General features: G+C 44.7%; 1 protein-coding gene across 1 annotated transcript in view; it reads left to right on the top strand.

Moving 5' to 3' along the window:
* The window catches only part of CAPN2 (calpain 2), a 106,608-nt gene that overhangs the window by 63,400 nt on the left and 15,546 nt on the right, over nucleotides 1-27,662 (top strand). The window contains exons 14-18 of the mRNA XM_088461859.1: nucleotides 1,049-1,114; nucleotides 5,776-5,833; nucleotides 17,548-17,612; nucleotides 20,319-20,387; nucleotides 24,669-24,747. Coding sequence (XP_088317985.1) covers nucleotides 1,049-1,114; nucleotides 5,776-5,833; nucleotides 17,548-17,612; nucleotides 20,319-20,387; nucleotides 24,669-24,747 — 337 coding nt within the window. The remainder of the gene's footprint in view (nucleotides 1-1,048; nucleotides 1,115-5,775; nucleotides 5,834-17,547; nucleotides 17,613-20,318; nucleotides 20,388-24,668; nucleotides 24,748-27,662) is intronic.

Genomic DNA, 27,662 nt, shown 5'->3' with positions numbered 1-27,662 from the left:
AGTTGGGCCAAAAAGATATTTGTACTAATTATATATATATATATATATATATATATATATATATATAGTACAAATCCTACATTTGTGCTATATTTGACAATATTTACACACGAGATTAATACACAATTTACAGATTAGTGGCTTCCCTAGGGGTGGTCCTTTGTTGGTCAAAAGAACCCAAATGTCCAAGCACAAATTTATAAATCAAAGGTCCCAGGGAGCGCTTATTTATAAATATTGTCCAGTGGTGATCCCCACTTTCTCAAAGACCGTTATATCTCCTTTCATAAGGTGTAGGTTTCTGGGTAAGTGGGATGGTTAGGTCTTCTTCTTCTGAAATAGAATCCTCGCACCAAGATCACCCAGCAAATAGTAATCAGCCTTTCAGTCTTGTGTAAAACCAATAAAATGTATTTATAAAAAAATGTAAACTCTGTTCTTACATTAATAGTAATACAGCTTTCTTCTGAAAATCACTTCTATTTTCAAAATACTCAACGCGTTTCGTCAATATTTCGACTTCATCAGGGGTATTTTTTACTATGGTTTTACACAAGACTGAAAGGCTGATTACTATTTGTTGGGTAATCTTGATGCGAGGGTTCTATTTGAGAAGAAGACCTAACCATCCCACTTACCCAGAAACCTACACCTTTGAAAGAGATATAACGTTCTTTGAAAAAGTGGGGATCACAACTGGACAATATTTATAAATAAGTGCTCCCAGGGACATAGATATATAGATAGATAGATATATATATATATATATATATATATATATATCTATCTATATATATCTCTCTCTCTATATATCTATATATATATATATATATATATATATACATACATACATAATATATATGTATATAATATATTTATTTATTCTATTTGAATTCCCTTTTTGTTTTTGCTCAGGTCCTAAAATAATCAGATTTGTACATAGAACACTGCAAGAGGAAAAAATATATATTTTTTGTAAATGCTGTAAACGATCTCCTATTGTTTCAGCCGTTTTCATAATATTTTATGGTTTGTATTTTTTCCAAAGCCTGACCTGAATGAAGACCATATTGATCCGAATTTCCGAAGGCTGTTCCTGCAGCTGGCAGGCGAGGTGAGTACATTGATATCACTTATTTCAGAATTTTCGTCCACTTATTAGTAATTATGATGTGAATCTGTTTTATATCTGTCCAACCAACCAGACTGCCCAGCCACATCAATGAGCGTGTGTACCCACCACCCGTAACTCACCCAAGGCTTTCCGCTTATCTAGGTGTGTCTGTCCTTTTGCTAATTCAGTTATAAATTCTGTCATACAAGATATTTCCATGTGGGCGCAGCCTGTTTCCTGGGGACAGACGGGCAGACAGAACGCAGTAGTGCAATAGTTATTTCTTGCCTATGGCAAATGCCGACCAGCATTTACTGTACATTACTGTTAATAAACACTCCTTTCCCCCATAACCGAGTGCATTTGGGCATCTATTATTCATGCAGAACAATGGTTATCCGGAGACTGAATTTTAAATGACTCTTTGAAGTGCTTTACTGCGAATACATTTTAATGTATGTTATACAATATGTTATGTTTTGAAATCAAGATGATTAGACATAGAGTGATAAATAGTGATCAGCTTCACGTTCTAGGATTCAGCCGATACAGCTGCAAACCTCTAATATTTATCACACGTTGCTGCACGTCTAAGAACAGTCCCAATTATTTGCAAGACCTCTCCGATATTCAGCTGCGAAAGGGGGTTAAGGAATATACTGGTAATATATATATATGTCAATTTCCTTCATCCCCCCACCCCACAAAATTTTTTTTTTTAAATTTAGACGGGCCACACGCCTATACCGCCCTGACGTACCCCAATTTAGCAGTGGCTGTGCCCTTAAGCCTTAATCCATTTTCCAGTTGGAAACTGGGACTGTCCTGCAAAAAATAGGGACTGTTAGGGGCTATGACTAAAGGGCACTTCAGCCAGCCTATCCCCCCTGATAACAGAGAACAATAGCTTCGGCTGCACTGCAAACGTAATTAGTTTCAAACTATACAAATTCTGTTATCATGTGGAAAGTGTTACACGTATAGTTCTGAATATTGGTGGCTGCTGTATACAGTATAAGTAAAGTTGTATTATAAGTATAATAGTCCGTGAAATAAGCACTAACATATTTTTTTCATGGGTTCTGCCGCATTTCCATTGTTTTCCTACTAACCACTTGTTTTGGTTTTGTTTTCTCATGGCTAAAGCTCGCACCGGAGGTAGGATGTTCATATCACTGTGTGTGCGGTTTACAGCCCCCCCTTCGCTCCCCGCTGTCTCCCTATCCCGATCCAAGCGCTGAATGAGATCTCTGTGCAGGGGCGGGCTATGTACCGCGGTCGCCAGTGCACACTAATTAGCGCTGCAGCGGCCTAGGGGGGATCCTCAGCTCTGCCAGGCAATAATCTCTGGTTACAACGTACACGTTCTATACACAAACTTAAATTATTTAGAGACCTTTCTAAAATTGTTACCTGAATTAGTTCAGGCGGCCTGTAGATAAATTTGTGGGTGGGAGTGGGCCTCAGAGCTTACAATCTATTCTGTAACCAGGTTCTCCATCATCCCCTTGTACCCGCTTTGGCATATCGGAGCTCCAAGCTGCTGTCTCCATCATACTTCCATGCGCCATAGGCTAAATGAGCAGTGACCTTTCCGCGCGTTTGGCGACGCCGGATCTAGCGATCCTGCTGTGAATGTGATGCTGGGCTCGTACAGACAAAACGTGTAGCTTTCAGGAGGAACCTGTATGTGTCATTCTTTAGCTTACAAGCGCCATCCTTGGGGTCAAATTTATTGGGGAAGCAATCCGGCACCACAAAAACCTATTAATAATTAGTGCCGAGTGCTTTTGCTGGAGAGATCAAGGTCATCACCAGCAGTAACCGTGTATGGCAAATACCTATTTAACAACAATTACAGCGCTTGGTGCTAACAGTATATTTTTATTTTTTATAATGCCACCGCGTTTGCGCCAGCTGGCTGTGGGAACTGGTGCGGAAAAGTAATCAGTTAGCTCCGACCTCCCTGTGCCAGTATATAGAGGTTGGAAGGATTAGGCAGCTGTTACGGTTCGGTACAATTCTCACGTGGCGACAGTTTGGCGAGGAGTACATCGTACTACTAACCTGTCTAGTCCATTCTTTACACAGAGTTCATCTTCATACTGTCACCTGTAGTATGTACGGTCGCCTCAGCCAGACGCAAATTTAGCGCATTGGTTTTATAGCATCCATTTGTTTTCACTGTTATATTGACAGCAAATACTATATTGTATCTGTTTTTGTGCTGTGCTCCTATACTGTTTGTCCTTATTACGTTGATTTTCTTTCTGCTTTCCATAATGATCGGACACCAGGTCTGACTATGGGGTTAGGAAAGTATAATTCCATAACATAAAACACGTCAGATGCTCCGTACAAATGGAGTATTTTGTAACTTTCTATGGGGGCACTTTGACATGTATGCAGTGACGGAATGGCGTCATATACTGTCCTCCTCAAGAATGACGAGCGTTGGCGATTCTACACTAGGGCCGTGGTCATTGGACTAAGGGCCTGATTCAGAGCCGCTCGTAAGTGGCCGCTCGTTCGCTCCGAGCAATGTTCGCACAACTGCGCATGCATATGGGTTGTAATACGCATGCGCGAACCAGTCATTGCGGTCGGAAATTGTGTGCTCGCAAAATAGCGAATGCCTGCTAATTTGAGTGACAGGATGAGGCGTTTGTGGGTGGTAACAGGGGAAGGTGCTTGAAAACGGGGCGTGGAGATCCGAACGCAGGCGTGCCAAAAGGTCAAAACAGGCGTTTTAAGGGTGTGCATAATTAACAAAGCAGCGTCATCGACCACGTCACTTGGTTGTTTCTTAGCCTGAACTATTCGCATGATTGCGGTAGGAAAATCCAACCACAAGCACTGCGAGCAGTTCAGACGCCTTTCGATGTACTCGATTAATCAAATAAATAGTGGAGATGACGTACGATGTGAACGGCCAGGGGGCGTCTTTACAAAATAGCGAGCACATATTTTGTTCGCTCGCTCAGACATAGAGGCGTCAACAGACCGCAAAGAGCAAGCGCTCAATTTAAATAGCCGGCCCCTTTTTCTAAACGAGCGAGCGCAAATAGCGTCCGGCTCTGAATCAGGCCCTAAGTCATTTTGGATCACACTGAATAATAACTACAATAACTGATGGTCATTAATCCTGGGCTCTTAATGAGCATGTAACAAGCAAGTATACATATATCTAACCAGCAACTGGAAATAACTCACTGTAACGGGGCTGGTTATAAAATGAGCCCCCTCTCGCAAATTAATGCCAAGCCCCATGACCCCACATCCACCAATGCCTGTCGTTGTAAGTAAATGAGTTCTATTCATCTCTTGCCAGGAAGATTTTGCTGAACCTTAAATCATTTTGCGAAAAACACAACATACAGATAAGACAGCGCATATGTACTGAGACAGACGCCATAATTATACAGATATACATTTACAAATTCTACTATGGCAGTAAAACTGGCAGCGACTTTTCAGCCGGCCGGGTGAAAAGCTGACGCCAGAATCCCGACAGGGCAGGAAACCCTACCCTTCTCCCCCCAACCCTCCCTTAGGGGTGCCTAGCCCTAAAACTCCCAGGGTGGTGCCTAACCACAAGTCTCCCCACCTTCTTGCACACTCCCGGGGGAGGGGGGGATGCCTAACCCTAACCTCCCCCTGGTTGTGCCTAACCCTAACCCCCCGTTCCCCTAACCTAACCCTCCCGGGGGGGGGGTGCCTAGCCCTATGTTTTCCTGGGAATGCCTAAACCTAACCCTCCCCCCAGCTATCGCTGATCCTGTCCCCGCTTACCTTCGTTCGGGATTTCGCCGTCAGGCTACAGATAGGCGTCGGTATTTAGGCGCCTATCTTTTGTACTAGGTCAGGATTTAGACGCCGGCTTTCCTTCAGACGGCTTCCCGTGCGTCCGGTATTCTAACTACAGCCCCAATTAAACTAGGAAACCTACAACACTGACTCTCAAGGCTCTGTCTAGTAGGTAACCAAGTGGCAGGAGCCGGTGACTCCTCTTGTCGGAAGCGCCGATTTCCTGCAACCACGGGAGGCTAGAGTCTGCGGCTGATGTCGGGTGGTGGATCCTCAGTGCATGGTTTGGTTTATAGGAGGAGCAGGGATTACTATGGTGTATAATGCAACACATGAATGTTCTCACAGTTTATAGATCAGGTTGGCTGCTTCCTTGCCAGATTAATCCACCACCTCCAGTCCCTCTCCCATGGATGCAAAATAAATAAACCCCCCTCCACCTGCAGATTGCAACCGGCCTTTCCTGCACCTCTCCTAGCCCGGGCTTGAGAGCGGATTTGCGCATGATCCGCTGATTCAGGGACATTAGTTTCTACAACTGAGTGGTGTGAGATTCCCTCATCTGTAATATATACCACCCCTATGATCAACATAGTGTAATACATAGATGTATCATGGGTTACGTACATAACAAATACAGGGGGACAGCTGGGGACCCCCCTATGACTGTTGTCTGCCTTTGATCAGTTTTGTATGTTTTATTGGTAAACACCTTAATCTAATCTAATTAGATAATGGATCCCACTACCATTGGGTGTTTTACCCTATAGATCCCATTGACTGATGGGGAAATATAATAAAATATAAGGGGCCCCCAAGTGTACAGGTCTCTAACGCTCTTATTCTCTCCAAAGGATAAGGAGATCTCGGCATTCGAACTTTGTAACATTCTAAAGAAGGTGATATCGAAACGTGAGTATCCGCCGTTCAGCGTAACCCATGTATGTAATGTAATGCATGTAATACTATGTAATGCACCTGCACTAAAGGGGTTCCACATGTCACATGACTTCAACTTATTGAATTGTATGAGCCCTCCGACCGCTTTTTTTATATACATTACTTTTTTTTTCTTCTTGCTTCTGCAGTGCTTTTCAAGCATGTATTTGTTTCATTGGGTGCATTAGTATCCTGGCATAAGAGACAGATACTTTTATGAGTAACATTGTAGCCGATGGAGAGAGCACAATAGAGCAGCCAGGGCGAATCTTTCTGATGATATAAAGACATGGCTGAAAATGAAAAGCACAGAATGGAAAATAAATGAGGGGCAAAATATTTTGTTAAAGTGTCTGTAGGGCATATACATGGTAATACATCAGTTGTATGAAGGTGGGAGACATTTGTTAATAGTTACCCATAGGGATTGCTGCAGGATTATTATTATTTAATTAAGTTTATTAATAAAGTGAAGCTAAACAGTAAATAGCTAACCGAAGAAGTGTATAGGGGTAGTGGTGTAAACATTTGGGGTATCCACAGCAACGGGGTAGGGTAAATAGCTGGCCGGGGCTGCATGTAGCTGCCACCGCAGTGTCCTCTCTGAGGAGAATAGCGCAGTGTCCTCTCTGAGGAGAATAGCGCAGTGTCCTCTCTGAGGAGAATAGCGCAGTGTCCTCTCTGAGGAGAATAGCGCAGTGTCCTCTCTGAGGAGAATAGCGCAGTGTCCTCTCTGAGGAGAATAGCGCAGTGTCCTCTCTGAGGACAATAGCGCAGTGTCCTCTCTGAGGAGAATAGCGCAGTGTCCTCTGCCCTCTCTGAGGAGAATAGCGCAGTGTCCTCTGCCCTCTCTGAGGAGAATAGCGCAGTGTCCTCTGCCCTCTCTGAGGAGAATACCGCAGTGTCCTCTGCCCTCTCTGAGGAGAAAAGCGCAGTGTCCTCTGCCCTCTCTGAGGAGAATAGCGCAGTGTCCTCTGCCCTCTCTGAGGAGACTAGCGCAGTGTCCTCTGCCCTCTCTGAGGAGACTAGCGCAGTGTCCTCTGCCCTCTCTGAGGAGACTAGCGCAGTGTCCTCTGCCCTCTCTGAGGAGACTAGCGCAGTGTCCTCTGCCCTCTCTGAGGAGACTAGCGCAGTGTCCTCTGCCCTCTCTGAGGAGACTAGCGCAGTGTCCTCTGCCCTCTCTGAGGAGACTAGCGCAGTGTCCTCTGCCCTCTCCGAGCAGAATAGAGCAGTGTCCTCTGCCCTCTCCGAGGAGAATAGCGCAGTGCCATCTCCGAGGAGAATAGCGCAGTGCCGTCTCCGAGGAGAATAGCGCAGTGCCGTCTCCGAGGAGAATAGCGCAGTGCCCTCTCTGAGGAGAATAGCGCAGTGCCCTCTCTGAGGAGAATAGCGCAGTGGACTCTGCCCTCTCTGAGGAGAATAGCGCAGTGGACTCTGCCCTCTCTGAGGAGAATAGCGCAGTGCCCTCTCTGAGGAGAATCGCGCAGTTCCCTCAGTCGGCAAGAAGCTTAATGAGCTGTGTGAAATCCGCTTCTAGCCCCATCTCCACAATGCGACATTCCAGGGCTCCATAATTAAGCATGGCTCAGAGGGGAGAGGGAAGTCTGATGTCCTCTTCTTCTCTGAGGGGAGAGGGTACAATTCCTCCCTGAAAACTATGGGGACGCCATCATTATTTTACCATGGTGACCAGGAGTTTTATTTAAGCCCAAGCCACGGCTCCGTCAGCCCCCAACGCCGCCTTCGCACCGGAATAAAGACCACAACAAATCAGGCTGGATGTAGTTTATATTGAAGAGTAAGACGTCGCACGTAAAATAAAAATGTCTGAAATGTGTTTTATAAAAGGGTGTGGTAATCGGTGAGATGTTCCTGTGCCCTGTGATGGGCATTTATAAGCCGGGGCACATTACTAAGGGCATAGTCAGACGGGTTTTAGTGCATCCTGACTTTCTGACGAGGAAACGGATCCTCCCTTTAGAACCCGCGGTCAGTGTGTCTGACGGTGAGACGTCGCTGTTACTCTATTGCAACAAAGCTCCTCCTGGTCAGACAGTCCCAACGTTCTGCAATGCTGGTCTGACACTTCCTTAATATGTTATACACGGATAATGTCCCCTTTATGCTGCCGTGTCAGAGATTATAGGGTTAGTAATGCTGGTCTGACACTGCCCTAATATAGCCACTATGTTATACACGGGTAATGTCGCCATTATGCTGCCGTGTCAGAGATTATAGGGTTAGTAATGCTGGTCTGACACTGCCCTAATATAGATACTATGTAATACCCGGGTAATGCCGCCTTTATGCTGCCGTGTCAGAGATTATAGGGTTAGTAATGCTGGTCTGACACTGCCCTAATATAGCCACTATGTTATACACGGGTAATGTCACCTTTATGCTGCCGTGTCAGATATTATAGGGTTAGTAATGCTGGTCTGACACTGCCCTAATATAGCCACTATGTTATACACGGGTAATGTCACCTTTATGCTGCCGTGTCAGTGATTATAGGGTTAGTAATGCTGGTCTGACACTGCCCTAATATAGCCACTATGTAATACACGAGTAATGTCACCTTTATGCTGCCATGTCAGATATTATAGGGTTAGTAATGCTGGTCTGACACTGCCCTAATATAGCCACTATGTTATACACAGGTAATGTCACCTTTATGCTGCCGTCTCAGTGATTATAGGGTTAGTAATGCTGGTCTGACACTGCTGTAATATAGCCACTATGTAATACACGGGTAATGTCACCTTTATGCTGCCGTGTCAGTGATTATAGGGTTAGTAATGCTGGTCTGACACTGCCCTAATATAGCCACTATGTTATACACAGGTAATGTCACCTTTATGCTGCCGTGTCAGAGATTATAGGGTTAGTAATGCTGGTCTGACACTGCCCTAATATAGCCACTATGTTATACACAGGTAATGTCACCTTTATGCTGCCGTGTCAGAGATTATAGGGTTAGTAATGCTGGTCTGACACTGCCCTAATATAGCCACTATGTTATACACGGGTAATGTCACCTTTATGCTGCCGTGTCAGTGATTATAGGGTTAGTAATGCTGGTCTGACACTGCTGTAATATAGCCACTATGTAATACACGGGTAATGTCACCTTTATGCTGCCGTGTCAGAGATTATAGGGTTAGTAATGCTGGTCTGACACTGCTGTAATATAGATACTATGTTATACACGGGTAATGTCACCTTTATGCTGCCGTGTCAGATATTATAGGGTTAGTAATGTGGTCTGACACTGCCCTAATATAGATACTATGTTATACACGGGTAATGTCACCTTTATGCTGCCGTGTCAGATATTATAGGGTTAGTAATGCTGGTCTGACACTGCCCTAATATAGCCACTATGTTATACACGGGTAATGTCACCTTTATGCTGCCGTGTCAGTGATTATAGGGTTAGTAATGCTGGTCTGACACTGCCCTAATATAGCCACTATGTAATACACGGGTAATGTCACCTTTATGCTGCCGTGTCAGAGATTATAGGGTTAGTAATGCTGGTCTGACACTGCTCTAATATAGATACTATGTAATACACGGATAATGTCACCTTTATGCTGCCGTGTCAGAGATTATAGGGTTAGTAATGCTGGTCTGACACTGCTGTAATATAGCCACTATGTAATACACGGGTAATGTCACCTTTATGCTGCTGTGTCAGAGATGATAGGGTTAGTAATGCTGGTCTGACACTGCCCTAATATAGATACTATGTAATACACGGGTAATGTCACCTTTATGCTGCCGTGTCAGAGATTATAGGGTTAGTAATGCTGGTCTTACACTGCCCTAATATAGCCACTATGTAATACACGGGTAATGTCCCCTTTATGCTGCCGTGTCAGAGATTATAGGGTTAGTAATGCTGGTCTGACACTGCCCTAATATAGCCACTATGTAATACACGGATAATGTCACCTTTATGCTGCCGTGTCAGAGATTATAGGGTTAGTAATGCTGGTCTGACACTGCCCTAATATAGCCACTATGTAATACACGGGTAATGTCCCCTTTATGCTGCCGTGTCAGTGATTATAGGGTTAGTAATGCTGGTCTGACACTGCTGTAATATAGATACTATGTAATACACGGGTAATATCACCTTTACGCTGCTGTGTCAGAGATTATAGGGTTAGTAATGCTGGTCTGACACTGCTGTAATATAGATACTATGTAATACACGGGTAATGTCACCTTTACGCTGCTGTGTCAGAGATTATAGGGTTAGTAATACTGGTCTGACACTGCCGTAATATAGCCACTATGTAATACATGGGATATGTCACCTTTATGCTGCCATGTCAGAGATTATAGGGTTAGTAATGCTGGTCTGACACTGCCCTAATATAGCCACTATGTTATACACGGGTAATGTCACCTTTATGCTGCCGTGTCAGAGATTATAGGGTTAGTAATGCTGGTCTGACACTGCCCTAATATAGCCACTATGTTATACACGGGTAATGTCACCTTTATGCTGCCGTGTCAGATATTATAGGGTTAGTAATGCTGGTCTGACACTGCCCTAATATAGCCACTATGTTATACACGGGTAATGTCACCTTTATGCTGCCGTGTCAGTGATTATAGGGTTAGTAATGCTGGTCTGACACTGCCCTAATATAGCCACTATGTAATACACGAGTAATGTCACCTTTATGCTGCCATGTCAGATATTATAGGGTTAGTAATGCTGGTCTGACACTGCCCTAATATAGCCACTATGTTATACACAGGTAATGTCACCTTTATGCTGCCGTGTCAGTGATTATAGGGTTAGTAATGCTGGTCTGACACTGCTGTAATATAGCCACTATGTAATACACGGGTAATGTCACCTTTATGCTGCCGTGTCAGTGATTATAGGGTTAGTAATGCTGGTCTGACACTGCCCTAATATAGCCACTATGTAATACACGGGTAATGTCACCTTTATGCTGCCGTGTCAGAGATTATAGGGTTAGTAATGCTGGTCTGACACTGCCCTAATATAGCCACTATGTTATACACAGGTAATGTCACCTTTATGCTGCCGTGTCAGAGATTATAGGGTTAGTAATGCTGGTCTGACACTGCCCTAATATAGCCACTATGTTATACACAGGTAATGTCACCTTTATGCTGCCGTGTCAGAGATTATAGGGTTAGTAATGCTGGTCTGACACTGCCCTAATATAGCCACTATGTTATACACGGGTAATGTCACCTTTATGCTGCCGTGTCAGTGATTATAGGGTTAGTAATGCTGGTCTGACACTGCTGTAATATAGATACTATGTAATACACGGGTAATATCACCTTTACGCTGCTGTGTCAGAGATTATAGGGTTAGTAATGCTGGTCTGACACTGCTGTAATATAGATACTATGTAATACACGGGTAATGTCACCTTTACGCTGCTGTGTCAGAGATTATAGGGTTAGTAATACTGGTCTGACACTGCCGTAATATAGCCACTATGTAATACATGGGATATGTCACCTTTATGCTGCCATGTCAGAGATTATAGGGTTAGTAATGCTGGTCTGACACTGCCCTAATATAGCCACTATGTTATACACGGGTAATGTCACCTTTATGCTGCCGTGTCAGAGATTATAGGGTTAGTAATGCTGGTCTGACACTGCCCTAATATAGCCACTATGTTATACACGGGTAATGTCACCTTTATGCTGCCGTGTCAGAGATTATAGGGTTAGTAATGCTGGTCTGACACTGCCCTAATATAGCCACTATGTTATACACGGGTAATGTCACCTTTATGCTGCCGTGTCAGTGATTATAGGGTTAGTAATGCTGGTCTGACACTGCCCTAATATAGCCACTATGTAATACACGAGTAATGTCACCTTTATGCTGCCATGTCAGATATTATAGGGTTAGTAATGCTGGTCTGACACTGCCCTAATATAGCCACTATGTTATACACAGGTAATGTCACCTTTATGCTGCCGTGTCAGTGATTATAGGGTTAGTAATGCTGGTCTGACACTGCTGTAATATAGCCACTATGTAATACACGGGTAATGTCACCTTTATGCTGCCGTGTCAGTGATTATAGGGTTAGTAATGCTGGTCTGACACTGCCCTAATATAGCCACTATGTAATACACGGGTAATGTCACCTTTATGCTGCCGTGTCAGAGATTATAGGGTTAGTAATGCTGGTCTGACACTGCCCTAATATAGCCACTATGTTATACACAGGTAATGTCACCTTTATGCTGCCGTGTCAGAGATTATAGGGTTAGTAATGCTGGTCTGACACTGCCCTAATATAGCCACTATGTTATACACAGGTAATGTCACCTTTATGCTGCCGTGTCAGAGATTATAGGGTTAGTAATGCTGGTCTGACACTGCCCTAATATAGCCACTATGTTATACACGGGTAATGTCACCTTTATGCTGCCGTGTCAGTGATTATAGGGTTAGTAATGCTGGTCTGACACTGCTGTAATATAGCCACTATGTAATACACGGGTAATGTCACCTTTATGCTGCCGTGTCAGAGATTATAGGGTTAGTAATGCTGGTCTGACACTGCTGTAATATAGATACTATGTTATACACGGGTAATGTCACCTTTATGCTGCCGTGTCAGATATTATAGGGTTAGTAATGTGGTCTGACACTGCCCTAATATAGATACTATGTTATACACGGGTAATGTCACCTTTATGCTGCCGTGTCAGATATTATAGGGTTAGTAATGCTGGTCTGACACTGCCCTAATATAGCCACTATGTTATACACGGGTAATGTCACCTTTATGCTGCCGTGTCAGTGATTATAGGGTTAGTAATGCTGGTCTGACACTGCCCTAATATAGCCACTATGTAATACACGGGTAATGTCACCTTTATGCTGCCGTGTCAGAGATTATAGGGTTAGTAATGCTGGTCTGACACTGCTCTAATATAGATACTATGTAATACACGGATAATGTCACCTTTATGCTGCCGTGTCAGAGATTATAGGGTTAGTAATGCTGGTCTTACACTGCCCTAATATAGCCACTATGTAATACACGGGTAATGTCCCCTTTATGCTGCCGTGTCAGAGATTATAGGGTTAGTAATGCTGGTCTGACACTGCCCTAATATAGCCACTATGTAATACACGGATAATGTCACCTTTATGCTGCCGTGTCAGAGATTATAGGGTTAGTAATGCTGGTCTGACACTGCCCTAATATAGCCACTATGTAATACACGGGTAATGTCCCCTTTATGCTGCCGTGTCAGTGATTATAGGGTTAGTAATGCTGGTCTGACACTGCTGTAATATAGATACTATGTAATACACGGGTAATATCACCTTTACGCTGCTGTGTCAGAGATTATAGGGTTAGTAATGCTGGTCTGACACTGCTGTAATATAGATACTATGTAATACACGGGTAATGTCACCTTTACGCTGCTGTGTCAGAGATTATAGGGTTAGTAATACTGGTCTGACACTGCCGTAATATAGCCACTATGTAATACATGGGATATGTCACCTTTATGCTGCCATGTCAGAGATTATAGGGTTAGTAATGCTGGTCTGACACTGCCCTAATATAGCCACTATGTTATACACGGGTAATGTCACCTTTATGCTGCCGTGTCAGAGATTATAGGGTTAGTAATGCTGGTCTGACACTGCCCTAATATAGCCACTATGTTATACACGGGTAATGTCACCTTTATGCTGCCGTGTCAGATATTATAGGGTTAGTAATGCTGGTCTGACACTGCCCTAATATAGCCACTATGTTATACACGGGTAATGTCACCTTTATGCTGCCGTGTCAGTGATTATAGGGTTAGTAATGCTGGTCTGACACTGCCCTAATATAGCCACTATGTAATACACGAGTAATGTCACCTTTATGCTGCCGTGTCAGATATTATAGGGTTAGTAATGCTGGTCTGACACTGCCCTAATATAGCCACTATGTAATACACGGATAATGTCACCTTTATGCTGCCGTGTCAGAGATTATAGGGTTAGTAATGCTGGTCTGACACTGCCCTAATATAGCCACTATGTAATACACGGGTAATGTCCCCTTTATGCTGCCGTGTCAGAGATTATAGGGTTAGTAATGCTGGTCTGACACTGCCCTAATATAGCCACTATGTAATACACGGGTAATGTCACCTTTATGCTGCCGTGTCAGTGATTATAGGGTTAGTAATGCTGGTCTGACACTGCCCTAATATAGCCACTATGTAATACACGGGTAATGTCCCCTTTATGCTGCCGTGTCAGAGATTATAGGGTTAGTAATGCTGGTCTGACACTGCCGTAATATAGCCACTATGTAATACATGGATAATGTCACCTTTATGCTGCCGTGTCAGAGATTATAGGGTTAGTAATGCTGGTCTGACACTGCTGTAATATAGATACTATGTAATACACGGGTAATGTCACCTTTACGCTGCTGTGTCAGAGATTATAGGGTTAGTAATACTGGTCTGACACTGCCGTAATATAGCCACTATGTAATACATGGGATATGTCACCTTTATGCTGCCATGTCAGAGATTATAGGGTTAGTAATGCTGGTCTGACACTGCCCTAATATAGCCACTATGTTATACACGGGTAATGTCACCTTTATGCTGCCGTGTCAGATATTATAGGGTTAGTAATGCTGGTCTGACACTGCCCTAATATAGCCACTATGTTATACACGGGTAATGTCACCTTTATGCTGCCGTGTCAGTGATTATAGGGTTAGTAATGCTGGTCTGACACTGCCCTAATATAGCCACTATGTAATACACGAGTAATGTCACCTTTATGCTGCCGTGTCAGATATTATAGGGTTAGTAATGCTGGTCTGACACTGCCCTAATATAGCCACTATGTTATACACAGGTAATGTCACCTTTATGCTGCCGTGTCAGTGATTATAGGGTTAGTAATGCTGGTCTGACACTGCTGTAATATAGCCACTATGTAATACACGGGTAATGTCACCTTTATGCTGCCGTGTCAGTGATTATAGGGTTAGTAATGCTGGTCTGACACTGCCCTAATATAGCCACTATGTTATACACAGGTAATGTCACCTTTATGCTGCCGTGTCAGTGATTATAGGGTTAGTAATGCTGGTCTGACACTGCCCTAATATAGCCACTATGTTATACACAGGTAATGTCACCTTTATGCTGCCGTGTCAGAGATTATAGGGTTAGTAATGCTGGTCTGACACTGCCCTAATATAGCCACTATGTTATACACGGGTAATGTCACCTTTATGCTGCCGTGTCAGTGATTATAGGGTTAGTAATGCTGGTCTGACACTGCTGTAATATAGCCACTATGTAATACACGGGTAATGTCACCTTTATGCTGCCGTGTCAGGTATTATAGGGTTAGTAATGCTGGTCTGACACTGCCCTAATATAGCCACTATGTTATACACAGGTAATGTCACCTTTATGCTGCCGTGTCAGTGATTATAGGGTTAGTAATGCTGGTCTGACACTGCTGTAATATAGCCACTATGTAATACACGGGTAATGTCACCTTTATGCTGCCGTGTCAGAGATTATAGGGTTAGTAATGCTGGTCTGACACTGCCCTAATATAGCCACTATGTTATACACAGGTAATGTCACCTTTATGCTGCCGTGTCAGTGATTATAGGGTTAGTAATGCTGGTCTGACACTGCCCTAATATAGCCACTATGTTATACACAGGTAATGTCACCTTTATGCTGCCGTGTCAGAGATTATAGGGTTAGTAATGCTGGTCTGACACTGCCCTAATATAGCCACTATGTTATACACGGGTAATGTCACCTTTATGCTGCCGTGTCAGTGATTATAGGGTTAGTAATGCTGGTCTGACACTGCTGTAATATAGCCACTATGTAATACACGGGTAATGTCACCTTTATGCTGCCGTGTCAGATATTATAGGGTTAGTAATGCTGGTCTGACACTGCCCTAATATAGCCACTATGTTATACACGGGTAATGTCACCTTTATGCTGCCGTGTCAGAGATTATAGGGTTAGTAATGCTGGTCTGACACTGCTGTAATATAGATACTATGTTATACACGGGTAATGTCACCTTTATGCTGCCGTGTCAGATATTATAGGGTTAGTAATGCTGGTCTGACACTGCCCTAATATAGCCACTATGTTATACACGGGTAATGTCACCTTTATGCTGCCGTGTCAGTGATTATAGGGTTAGTAATGCTGGTCTGACACTGCCCTAATATAGCCACTATGTAATACACGGGTAATGTCACCTTTATGCTGCCGTGTCAGAGATTATAGGGTTAGTAATGCTGGTCTGATACTGCTCTAATATAGATACTATGTAATACACGGATAATGTCACCTTTATGCTGCCGTGTCAGAGATTATAGGGTTAGTAATGCTGGTCTGACACTGCTGTAATATAGCCACTATGTAATACACGGGTAATGTCACCTTTATGCTGCTGTGTCAGAGATTATAGGGTTAGTAATGCTGGTCTGACACTGCCCTAATATAGATACTATGTAATACACGGGTAATGTCACCTTTATGCTGCCGTGTCAGAGATTATAGGGTTAGTAATGCTGGTCTGACACTGCCCTAATATAGCCACTATGTTATACACGGGTAATGTCACCTTTATGCTGCCGTGTCAGAGATTATAGGGTTAGTAATGCTGGTCTTACACTGCCCTAATATAGCCACTATGTAATACACGGGTAATGTCCCCTTTATGCTGCCGTGTCAGAGATTATAGGGTTAGTAATGCTGGTCTGACACTGCCCTAATATAGCCACTATGTAATACACGGATAATGTCACCTTTATGCTGCCGTGTCAGAGATTATAGGGTTAGTAATGCTGGTCTGACACTGCTGTAATATAGATACTATGTAATACACGGATAATGTCACCTTTATGCTGCCGTGTCAGTGATTATAGGGTTAGTAATGCTGGTCTGACACTGCCCTAATATAGCCACTATGTAATACCCGGGTAATGTCACCTTTATGCTGCCGTGTCAGAGATTATAGGGTTAGTAATGCTGGTCTGACACTGCCCTAATATAGATACTATGTAATACACGGGTAATGTCACCTTTATGCTGCCGTGTCAGAGATTATAGGGTTAGTAATGCTGGTCTGACACTGCCCTAATATAGCCACTATGTTATACACGGGTAATGTCACCTTTATGCTGCCGTGTCAGAGATTATAGGGTTAGTAATGCTGGTCTGACACTGCCCTAATATAGATACTATGTAATACACGGGTAATGTCACCTTTATGCTGCCGTGTCAGAGATTATAGGGTTAGTAATGCTGGTCTGACACTGCCGTAATATAGCCACTATGTAATACCCGGGTAATGTCACCTTTATGCTGCCGTGTCGGAGATTATAGGGTTAGTAATGTGGTCTGACACTGCTGTAATATAGATACTATGTAATACACCGGTAATGTCACCTTTATGCTGCCATGTCGGAGATTATAGGGTTAGTAATGTGTTCTGACACTGCCGTAATATAGATACTATGTAATACACAGGTAATGTCACCTTTATGCTGCCGTGTCGGAGATTATAGGGTTAGTAATGTGGTAAGAGAGATCATTATATCTGGTAACCGGCTGCTGCTGTTTGTTGTCTCATTTAGAGGATGACATCAGATCTGACGGCTTCAGTATAGAAACCTGCAAGACCATCGTGGATCTGCTGGATGTATCCTCCCAATGGTGCTACACGCCTCAATTACCTGACCAACCGGTGGCCCTCCAGCTGTTGTGAAACTACAAGTCCCAGCATGCCCTGCCCCGCTATTAGGGATTGCAAAAACTGTTGCAGGGCATGCTGTCAAGAGCTAGTGCCTCCTGCGGTCACTGTGAGGAGCAGGCGCCAAGTGCCTCCTGCGGTCACTGTGAGGGGCAGACGCCAAGTGCCTCCTGCGGTCACTGTGAGGGGCAGACGCCAAGTGCCTCCTGCGGTCACTGTGAGGGGCAGACGCCAAGTGCCTCCTGCGGTCACTGTGAGGGGCAGACGCCAAGTGCCTCCTGCGGTCACTGTGAGGATAATTTTATTATGTAATTTAGTATATTTTAGGGATGGTCCCCCAGATAATCTGTTAAGCAGTAAGGGGCCTATTCAGCAGGGATGTCGTTACCATCCCGGCGGTCAGGATGCCGGCACCAGAAATCCCGACAGCAGTGGAATTCCTGGCTTCAGAATTTCAACCGCTGGCATCCCAATGCTAAGTATTAGGGTTAGGGGGAGGGTTAGGTTTATGGTTAGGGGTTAGGAACAAGGGGGAGTGTTAGGATTAGGCTGTGAGGGGGAGGGATAGACTGTGGAGGGGGGAGGGTTAGGCTGCGGGGAGAGGGTTAGAGTTAGGCTGCGGGGGCGAGAGTTTTAGGTTGCGGTGGGGAGGGTTAGGCTGCGGTGGGGAGAGGGTTAGGCTGCGGTGGGGAGAGTGTTAGGGTTAGGCTGTGGGGAGGAGAGGGTTAGGCTGCAGTGGGGAGAGGGTTAGGCTGCAGTGGGGAGAGGGTTAGGCTGCAGTGGGGAGAGGGATAGGGATAGGCTGCGGTGGGGAGAGGGTTAGGCTGCGGTGGGGAGAGGGTTAGGCTGCGGTGGGGAGAGGGTTAGGCTGCGGTGGGGAGAGGGTTAGGCTGCGGTGGGGAGAGGGTTAGGGTTAGGCTGTGGGGAGGAGAGGGTTTAGCTGCGGTGGGGAGAGGGTTTAGCTGCGGTGGGGAGAGGGTTTAGCTGCGGTGGGGAGAGGGTTTAGCTGCGGTGGGGAGAGGGTTTAGCTGCGGTGGGGAGAGGGTTTAGCTGCGGTGGGGAGAGGGTTAGGCTGCGGTGGGGAGAGGGTTAGGCTGCGGTGGGGAGAGGGTTAGGCTGCGGTGGGGAGAGGGTTAGGCTGCGGTGGGGAGAGGGTTAGGGTTAGGCTGTGGGGAGGAGAGGGTTAGGGTTAGGCTGTGGGGAGGAGAGGGTTTAGCTGCGGTGGGGAGGAGAGGGTTTAGCTGCGGTGGGGAGAGGGTTTAGCTGCGGTGGGGAGAGGGTTTAGCTGCGGTGGGGAGAGGGTTAGGCTGCGGTGGGGAGAAGGGTAGGGTTAGGCTGTGGGGAGGAGAGGGTTAGGCTGCGGTGGGGAGAGGGTTAGGGATAGGCTGTGGGGAGGAGAGGGTTAGGCTGCGGTGGGGAGAGGGTTAGGCTGCGGTGGGGAGAGGGTTAGGCTGCGGTGGGGAGAGGGTTAGGCTGCGGTGGGGAGAGGGTTAGACTTAGGCTGCGGGGAGGAGAGGGTTAGAGTTAGGCTGCGGTGGGGAGTGAGTTAGGGTTAGGCTGCGGTGGGGAGTGAGTTAGGGTTAGGCTGCGGTGGGGAGTGAGTTAGGGTTAGGCTGCGGTGGGGAGTGAGTTAGGGTTAGGCTGCGGTGGGGAGTGAGTTAGGGTTAGACTGTAGGGGGGAGGGTTAGAGTTAGGCTGTGGGGAGGAGAGGGTTAGGCTGCGGTGGGGAGAGGGTTAGGCTGCGGTAGGGAGAGGGTTAGGGTTAGGCTGTGGGGAGGAGAGGGTTAGGCTGCGGTGGGGAGAGGGTTAGGGTTAAGCTGTGGGGGGGAGAGGGTTAGGCTGCAGTGGGGAGAGGGATAGGCTGCGGGGGGGGGAGGGTTAGGGTTAGGCTGCGGTGGGGAGAGGGTTAGGCTGTGGGGAGGAGAGGGTTAGGCTGCGGGGGGGAGGGTTAGGCTGCGGGGGGGGTGAGGGTTAGGCTGCGGGGGGGGGGTGATAAAGTACCAATCAATCCACATGACAGGAGTGGATTGGTTGGTACTTTATCTGTGTTCACTTTATCACTCTCCAAGATTTGATAAATCTCCCCCCGCAAATTCGCTAGACCGCCTGTCAGTGCTGACTCGGGGGTAAAGTATCCGCTCGTGAGGCTGCGTTTCGTTGTCTGGCAGCCCCTCACGTTACGCAGCCCCTCACATTACGCAGCCCCTCATATTAGAATAAATGAGTAATATGCAGGGTAGGGAAATGTGTTGTAACAGGGAAGGGGGGTGGGGGGAGTTAAGAGAAGAAACCTGTTACAGAGGTGGGTGAGAGGCACCTTGTGCCTCCCCCTGTGTATAACCACGCCTCTGGCCTTGCATAGCTGTACTCCCCTCCCCGACAATTTTGTTGCTGTTGGGACTTTTTAAAGATAGTAACAGATATATTGTATGGCATGAAGTGTGGTTTATGTATTTATGCTAAGTTACATTATATTGAGGCCCCTTCTAATGTGGCCCTCACAGTATTGGGCTGTGCTGCACTACATGGACAAGCGTACAAAGAGGCCCCTGGTTTGGTGAAGGAATCCTGGGTAACTGATACACAAGCTGTGATTGGCAGAAAAGCTTTGTCTTCATTTATGTGTTTTTTCTTTAACTTGAAACATTGTTACAGTCTGATGGGACCGGAAAACTAGGGCTGACCGAATTCAACATTCTCTGGTCCAAATTACAGAAATACCAAGTAAGTGTTACATGTAGTTCTGTCGTCCTGTAACGTCATAGGGGTAAACTAGGCAAAATGCACCGTAAACCTATTTTATCCTCTTTGCATATATTAAACAGAAGTATGTACCTCTGAATGTACAATATACTTATCAACGGATATTAGTGAAAGGCACGCCCTATAAGCAGACTGTAAACGTCACAGAAGTTTGACAGCCATTCTTTGCCACGATTTGCGGGCGTGATGTGCCCGTGTTGTATTGCAGCGTGTATAATTGTCATATACAGTACCCTCTAAATCACGATTTCTGTGCCTGCCCCTATTGTAGCAAACAAAAATGGGTGATTTAGGGGTAGCACAGTGTGTCATTCCGAAACGCGACAAACGGCACATCGAACCTAATACCAACACATGGGGGGGTATTTATTCAGTCTTGGAGAAAGATAAAATTGTGAGAGATAAAGTAACAACCGATCAGCTACTCACTGTCATTTTTCAAACACAGCCCTGTAACATGATAATTAGGAGCTGCTTGGTTGGTACTTTCTCTCTCTCCAAGTATTGATAAATACCTCCCTAGAAGTGCATCTAGACCCCTCCTGTTGAGGCCCCCACACACTGTACGATATTTGAAATGATAGTGCAGTTTTCGACTGATTGGAACGACAAATAGTGCCGTGTGTAGGCATGATAACTATGCTGATGCGTTGTTGGTCGTGGTCTGTGATCTCTTCAAATGCAGAAAGATCATGAGCTGTCTTTCAACGATTTGCAACACATCTTTTGTGTGTACGCACGGTGAACGATGTCATGGATGACACAGATGCACCCACCGCACCAGGGCTGCCGGGAATAGCCGAGCTATCAGCCTAGGTCTGGGTTGCCCTGGAGAGGGGAACCCCTTTATTGGGGGGGTCTCCACCTCCTCATGGGTCTTTGGCTTGGACTGACTAGCGGTCAGGGGTAATGCTTTGGCCGGGGGACCCGGTGAAAGGGTTCCTCTGGCTGTGGCATTACTCCCCCGCTAGAAAAAGTCTGGTGCTGGTTATGGAAAATACAAGGGACCCCTACACTGTTTGTCCCCTCTATTTCCATAACCAGGACCGTCTCAGAGTCCAGTACTGGTTGTGCTAAATACAGGGGACGCCTAGGTCTTTTGTCCCCTGTATTTTAATGGTATGTAGTTTGGAAGCCGACGGTCTAAATCCCGACCGCCGGCTTCTAGGCGTTCTAATCCCGGCGTGGTACTAATGACGCCTGTCATTAACCAGACGCCGGAAGACCAACACCCGGCATCCCAATCGAGGCGATGCCGGGCAGGGACAGCCGGGGTGGGGGGGACTTAGGGTTAAGCACCCCCCCCGGGGGACTTAGGTTTAGGCGGTGGAGAAAGGGGGTTAGGTTTAGACACTTGGGGGGGAGGTTAGGGTTAGGCACCCCTAAGGGAGGGTTAATGTTAGGGGGGGGAATTAGGTTAGCGATACTTACCTTAGGGACGACCTGGATTTTCACCCTTGCCGGGCTGCCGCTGTCGGGAGTTGAACCGCTGGACATGCGTCCGTCGGTAATACCTACTACACCCATTTTAACAACCGGGACCGGCTGTGAAAAGCCCAGGCCTGGTTGTGCTTTTGGGGTGCACGCTGTTTTTCTTTTTCTTTTTACACTTTCATTAATGGTTTTTTTTTTTCCACAGATACACGGACGTATCTAACTGATCCTTCCATGCATCTGTATCTTTATTGATTTTTTTTTAATTTATTTTATTACAAAGGTGCTTGTAGCACAGATCGCACTGACCCGTGCAAGCATCTGTCTACAGCCATGGCCAAAAGTTTTGAGAATTACACAAGTTTTGGTTTTCACAAAGTTTGCGGCTTCACTGTTTTTAAACCTTTTTGTCAGATGTTACTATGGTATACTGAGGTAACATTACAGCATTACATAAGTGTCAGATGTTACTATGGTATACTTAGGTAACATTACAGCATTACATAAGTGTCAGATGTTACTATGGTATACTGAGGTAACATTACATAAGTGTCAGATGTTACTATAGTATACTGAGGTAACATTACAGCATTACATAAGTGTCAGATGTTACTATGGTATACTGAGGTAACATTACAGCATTACATAAGTGTCAGATGTTACAATGGTATACTGAGGTAACATTACAGCATTACATAAGTGTCAGATGTTACTATGGTATACTGAGGTAACATTACAGCATTACATAAGTGTCAGATGTTACTATGGTATACTGAGGTAACATTACAGCATTACATAAGTGTCAGATGTTACTATGGTATACTGAGGTAACATTACAGCATTACATAAGTGTCAGATGTTACTATGGTATACTGAGGTAACATTACAGCATTACATAAGTGTCAGATGTTACTATGGTATACTGAGGTAACATTACAGCATTACATAAGTGTCAGATGTTACTATGGTATACTGAGGTAACATTACAGCATTACATAAGTGTCAGATGTTACTATGGTATACTGAGGTAACATTACAGCATTACATAAGTGTCAGATGTTACTATGGTATACTGAGGTAACATTACAGCATTACATAAGTGTCAGATGTTACTATGGTATACTGAAGTAACATTACATAAGTGTCAGATGTTACTATGGTATACTGAGGTAACATTACAGCATTACATAAGTGTCAGATGTTACTATGGTATACTTAGGTAACATTACAGCATTACATAAGTGTCAGATGTTACTATGGTATACTGAGGTAACATTACATAAGTGTCAGATGTTACTATAGTATACTGAGGTAACATTACAGCATTACATAAGTGTCAGATGTTACTATGGTATACTGAGGTAACATTACAGCATTACATAAGTGTCAGATGTTACTATGGTATACTGAGGTAACATTACAGCATTACATAAGTGTTAGATGTTACTATGGTATACTGAGGTAACATTACAGCATTACATAAGTGTCAGATGTTACTATGGTATACTGAGGTAGCATTACATAAGTGTCAGATGTTACTATGGTATACTGAGGTAACATTACAGCATTACATAAGTGTCAGATGTTACTATGGTATACTGAGGTAACATTACAGCATTACATTAATGTCAGATGTTACTATGGTATACTGAGGTAACATTACAGCATTACATAAGTGTCAGATGTTACTATGGTATACTGAGGTAACATTACAGCATTACATAAGTGTCAGATGTTACTATGGTATACTGAGGTAGCATTACATAAGTGTCAGATGTTACTATGGTATACTGAGGTAACATTACAGCATTACATAAGTGTCAGATGTTACTATGGTATACTGAGGTAACATTACAGCATTACATAAGTGTCAGATGTTACTATGGTATACTGAGGTAACATTACAGCATTACATAAGTGTCAGATGTTACTATGGTATACTGAGGTAATATTACAGCATTACATAAGTGTCAAAGGCTTTTATTGACAATTTACATTACGTTTATGCAAAGAGTGAATATTTGCAGTGTTGACCCTTCTTTTTCAAGACCCCTGCAATTCCCCCTGGCAGCTGTCAATCAACTTCTGGACCACATACTAACTGATGGCCGCTCGTTCTTGCCTAATCAATGCTTGGAGTTTGTCAGAATTTGTGGGTTTTTGTTTGTCCACCTGCCTCTTGAGGATTGACCACAAGTTCTCAATGGGACTAAGGTCTGGGGAGTTTCCTGGCCATGGACCCAAAATGTTTATGTTTTGTTCCCCGAGCCACTTGACTACTGGTAGCGCTCACCTTTCCTTCTCCGGACAAGCGTTTTTCCAGGTGCCCCCAGCATGATGGAGCACCTTGCCATAAGGCTAAAGTGATAACTAAGTGGCTCGGGGAACAAAACATCAACATTTTGGGTCCATGGCCAGGAAACTCCCAGACCTTAATCCCATTGAGAACTTGTGGTCAATCCTCAAGAGGCAGGTGGACAAACAAAAACCCACAAATTCTGACAAACTATAAGCATTGGGAATATACGGACTGATGGCCAACCCATTCTTGCCTAATCAAACTAATGACTACATCATTGGATAAGTGGGTAACATCTGCTAGGCTCAGTTATGGAGCTCAGGAAACACCTACAGTGAACACCTACATGATGGGTCATAATATGTACCTGACCTCACAGTCATCCATTGTCTATAACCTTTTAGTTCTGTTCCTGCAGCTGAGCTATACTAGTGAATGGGTGCGCTGCCATCTACTGGCCAGAAGCAGTACTGATGGTTTGTTTGGTTTTTTTTTGCTGCTTAATGTAGGCAATTTACCGTAGTATTGACGTGGATCGATCGGGGACAATGAGCTCCTTTGAGATGAGGAAAGCCCTTGAGAAAGCAGGTAAGTAGACTTTTAGACCCCATTTATTGCCAGTGATTTTTTTTTTTTTTGGGGGGGGGATACACATCACCTTTTTTATATTATTTTGTTTTCATTTTCAAAATGGGTTCCAGAAACAGTAAGAAATCAGTTAAATGAGTTCAGAAATTAGTAAAATAAATATATGAACCCTTATCCAGAGTGCGGAACTGCTATAGATCTTGTATTAACTTGTAACTTTGGGTAAGTACCGGAACCATTTTTTCATAGTAAAAAAAAAAATGCAAACATTGATCACTAATAATAATCTAGGGCGGTGCGGTTTATACAAATAATGTCTCTGTCCACTACCTAAATGTACAGATGTGTCCTCATACACTATTGCTGTAATTACGCCAAACAGCCCTTATTGGTCCCGTGCACCTCTGCGTCTCTCTTTCATCCAAAAAATGCATCTAAGTCGCGCTTGGATGCGGCAAAGTACTTCAGGAGACTGCTCTGATTAATTTGATATGTAACACTTGTATATCTGTGTGACTGAGACGGAATCTGTATACAAAGCGTTACGATGCAGCGGCCGCAGCTATTTATCACGCCAAGTTCCGTTTGTGCTTTGTATACAGATTTCATCGCACACATATGTCGTATATCACATTAATCAGTGCCGTCCACTGAAGCGGATTGTCGTATGCGATTGTGACTAAGATGCGTTTTCGGTCAAAAATGTACAGGACCTGGTAAGCCACCCCACTCCCGGGAGTTTTTTAATGTTAATTATGTAACAGTAGTTGAGTTTTCAGTCTATACATCAATAAAAGGGTTATATATACACCTATACTTGTAGTGCCGTGTGGTTAAGCGCCACCTATATTTTTTTCTTTTGGCTTCTTTACGTTGCGAGAGGGTTGTCGAAAACCTCTCTATAGGTGTGCAGCCATTACTGCTGTTTGAGGACTGTGATTTATTTATTTTTATTCCATATACACCACACTTGGCGTCTGGACCATATTGTTATATATCTGTAACCTGAGTTCTAGCCAGGACATCCCTTAGGCAACCCAGGCTCCTGCCTAAGGTCCAGATGGTACGGAGTCTGCCCTGAGATCTGTTATTTAGAATCGTGTACTAACCACGGTGCTGCTGGGTGAATAATCTCAGGCAGAGGGAGGGGGTTTGTTTTTCATTTTGCTCAAACGAGCTTCTAGCTGAAATGACCAGAATTACTGTACATGGGATTTCTCATAATGTCCTAGGTGAGTATATTACTAGACAGTGTAATTTGTTGCAAAACTTCAGTAAATAATGAATCTGTATTTTGGTATGTAAGTGCTGAAGCATATTCAAGCTGGGGTCCTGTAATAACTATAGAATTGGGTACTTGTGTACTTTACGGACTCATTGCAGAGAGACCAATAGGGGTATTCAATATGGGTGCGATAACATCGTTTTTTGCGTTAATATCACTGAAATTGAATACGGTGTAAAACTAAAACCAAAGACTTATCGCAGTTTTGAAAACTCTTTGATAAAAAACGGTGATAACTTTTCACCATTGAATAGGTGTCGAAAAAAAGTGCAGAATTGGGGTTTAGGGGTGCAGGCTTAAAAAAAATAGCCTGCACCCCTGAGATTGACATTTAAAAAAGAACTGTGTCGGGGGCGTGGCCTGACTGCAGACGCGAGTGGACACAATCCCTGTGGGCTCCTGCTGAATCCCCTACAAAAGGGGTTAATGAGACCCTCTCCCGGACCCCAAAGGTCTGAAGCGCTTTGCGGGGCCTCTCGGGAGTCTGCTGGGACACCTGCGGCTGTGTCAGAAGTCCGGGGAAAGTGTCAGCCGACCACCGGCGCATAGCAACGCACTGAGGCCTGTCAGACCTGTGAAGCCGGGGACTGGATTTGGAGTGGGACCCGCCGGAGCGCCCCGCGGTAACGCGCAACTCGCGCCTTAAGGTAGCCTCTCTCTCCTGCCCCGCATTTTCCGGAGATCTCTTTGAGGGACTGCTGGTGCTCACCTTACCCTCTAGAAGGAGGATTAACAGGCCCCAGGAGTCGGCTGTATTAGTAGCTGGGCGTCCTGCACTCAGCCTGCATCTGTCAACTGCGCTGTCCTGCTGGTGTGAGTAGGTGGCTTAGGCTGCCTGATATAAACTGGCTTGAGATTGCTCCCCTCCTGCCTTTCCCCCAGTCCTGACATCCAAGAGTCAGGGGCAGATTTTCCCCAGCACAGCCGGGCCTGAAATGAGATCTCTATAAAGGTCCGGTGGCCATTTTGGAAAGTATTCAGGCCGACTCTTCTGCTTGAGCACAGCCAATTTTATTTTATTTGATCAAATCTATCAGTAATTACTCTGCAAGTATATTCTGAACTCAGTGAGATGTAGTCGCTGCTTCACTTTAACACATGTTCAATACCGCCTATAGTAAGACCTGAGATCAGTTCAGCATATTGAAGTCATTGCATGTTGGTGTGTCTGTGCTAATTCATATTTCTATTCTGCAACAATCTTAATATCATACATGGCGCCTAAGAAGCCGAGAGTCGAGAAACCTGTCTCTCAAATTTCTTTCTTCAAAGCCTCATCTCAATCTCCTAAATCAAAGGCTGTTGAGGAGTCTGCAGCACGAAAGGGGTCCGCTATATCTCAACCTGCACAAAGCGAAGGGGCGACACCTCCGGGCCCCTCTCAGGATACTTCAGAGGATGGAGAAGTTCTTACAGTGGGTACAATGAAAAAACTCCTCTCACAATTTAAAAATGAAGTTGCAGCTGAATTTCGGGCTACTCTTCAGTCTTGTCAACACTCCATAGATGATCTTGGAGGTCGTACGGATGATTTGGAGACGAAAATGGGTGAAGTGGTGGGGTCACATAACGATCTCATCACAATGCATGAAGCAATGCAGAATGAAATAGCATCACTCAAAGATAAAGT

This window comes from Taudactylus pleione, unplaced genomic scaffold, assembly GCF_031769625.1.
Source record: "Taudactylus pleione unplaced genomic scaffold, aTauple2 ptg001117l, whole genome shotgun sequence".
NCBI classification, from domain to species: Eukaryota; Metazoa; Chordata; class Amphibia; order Anura; family Myobatrachidae; genus Taudactylus; species Taudactylus pleione.
Note: the sequence above shows the minus strand (reverse complement) of the source record. Positions and strands in the feature narration are given on the sequence as shown.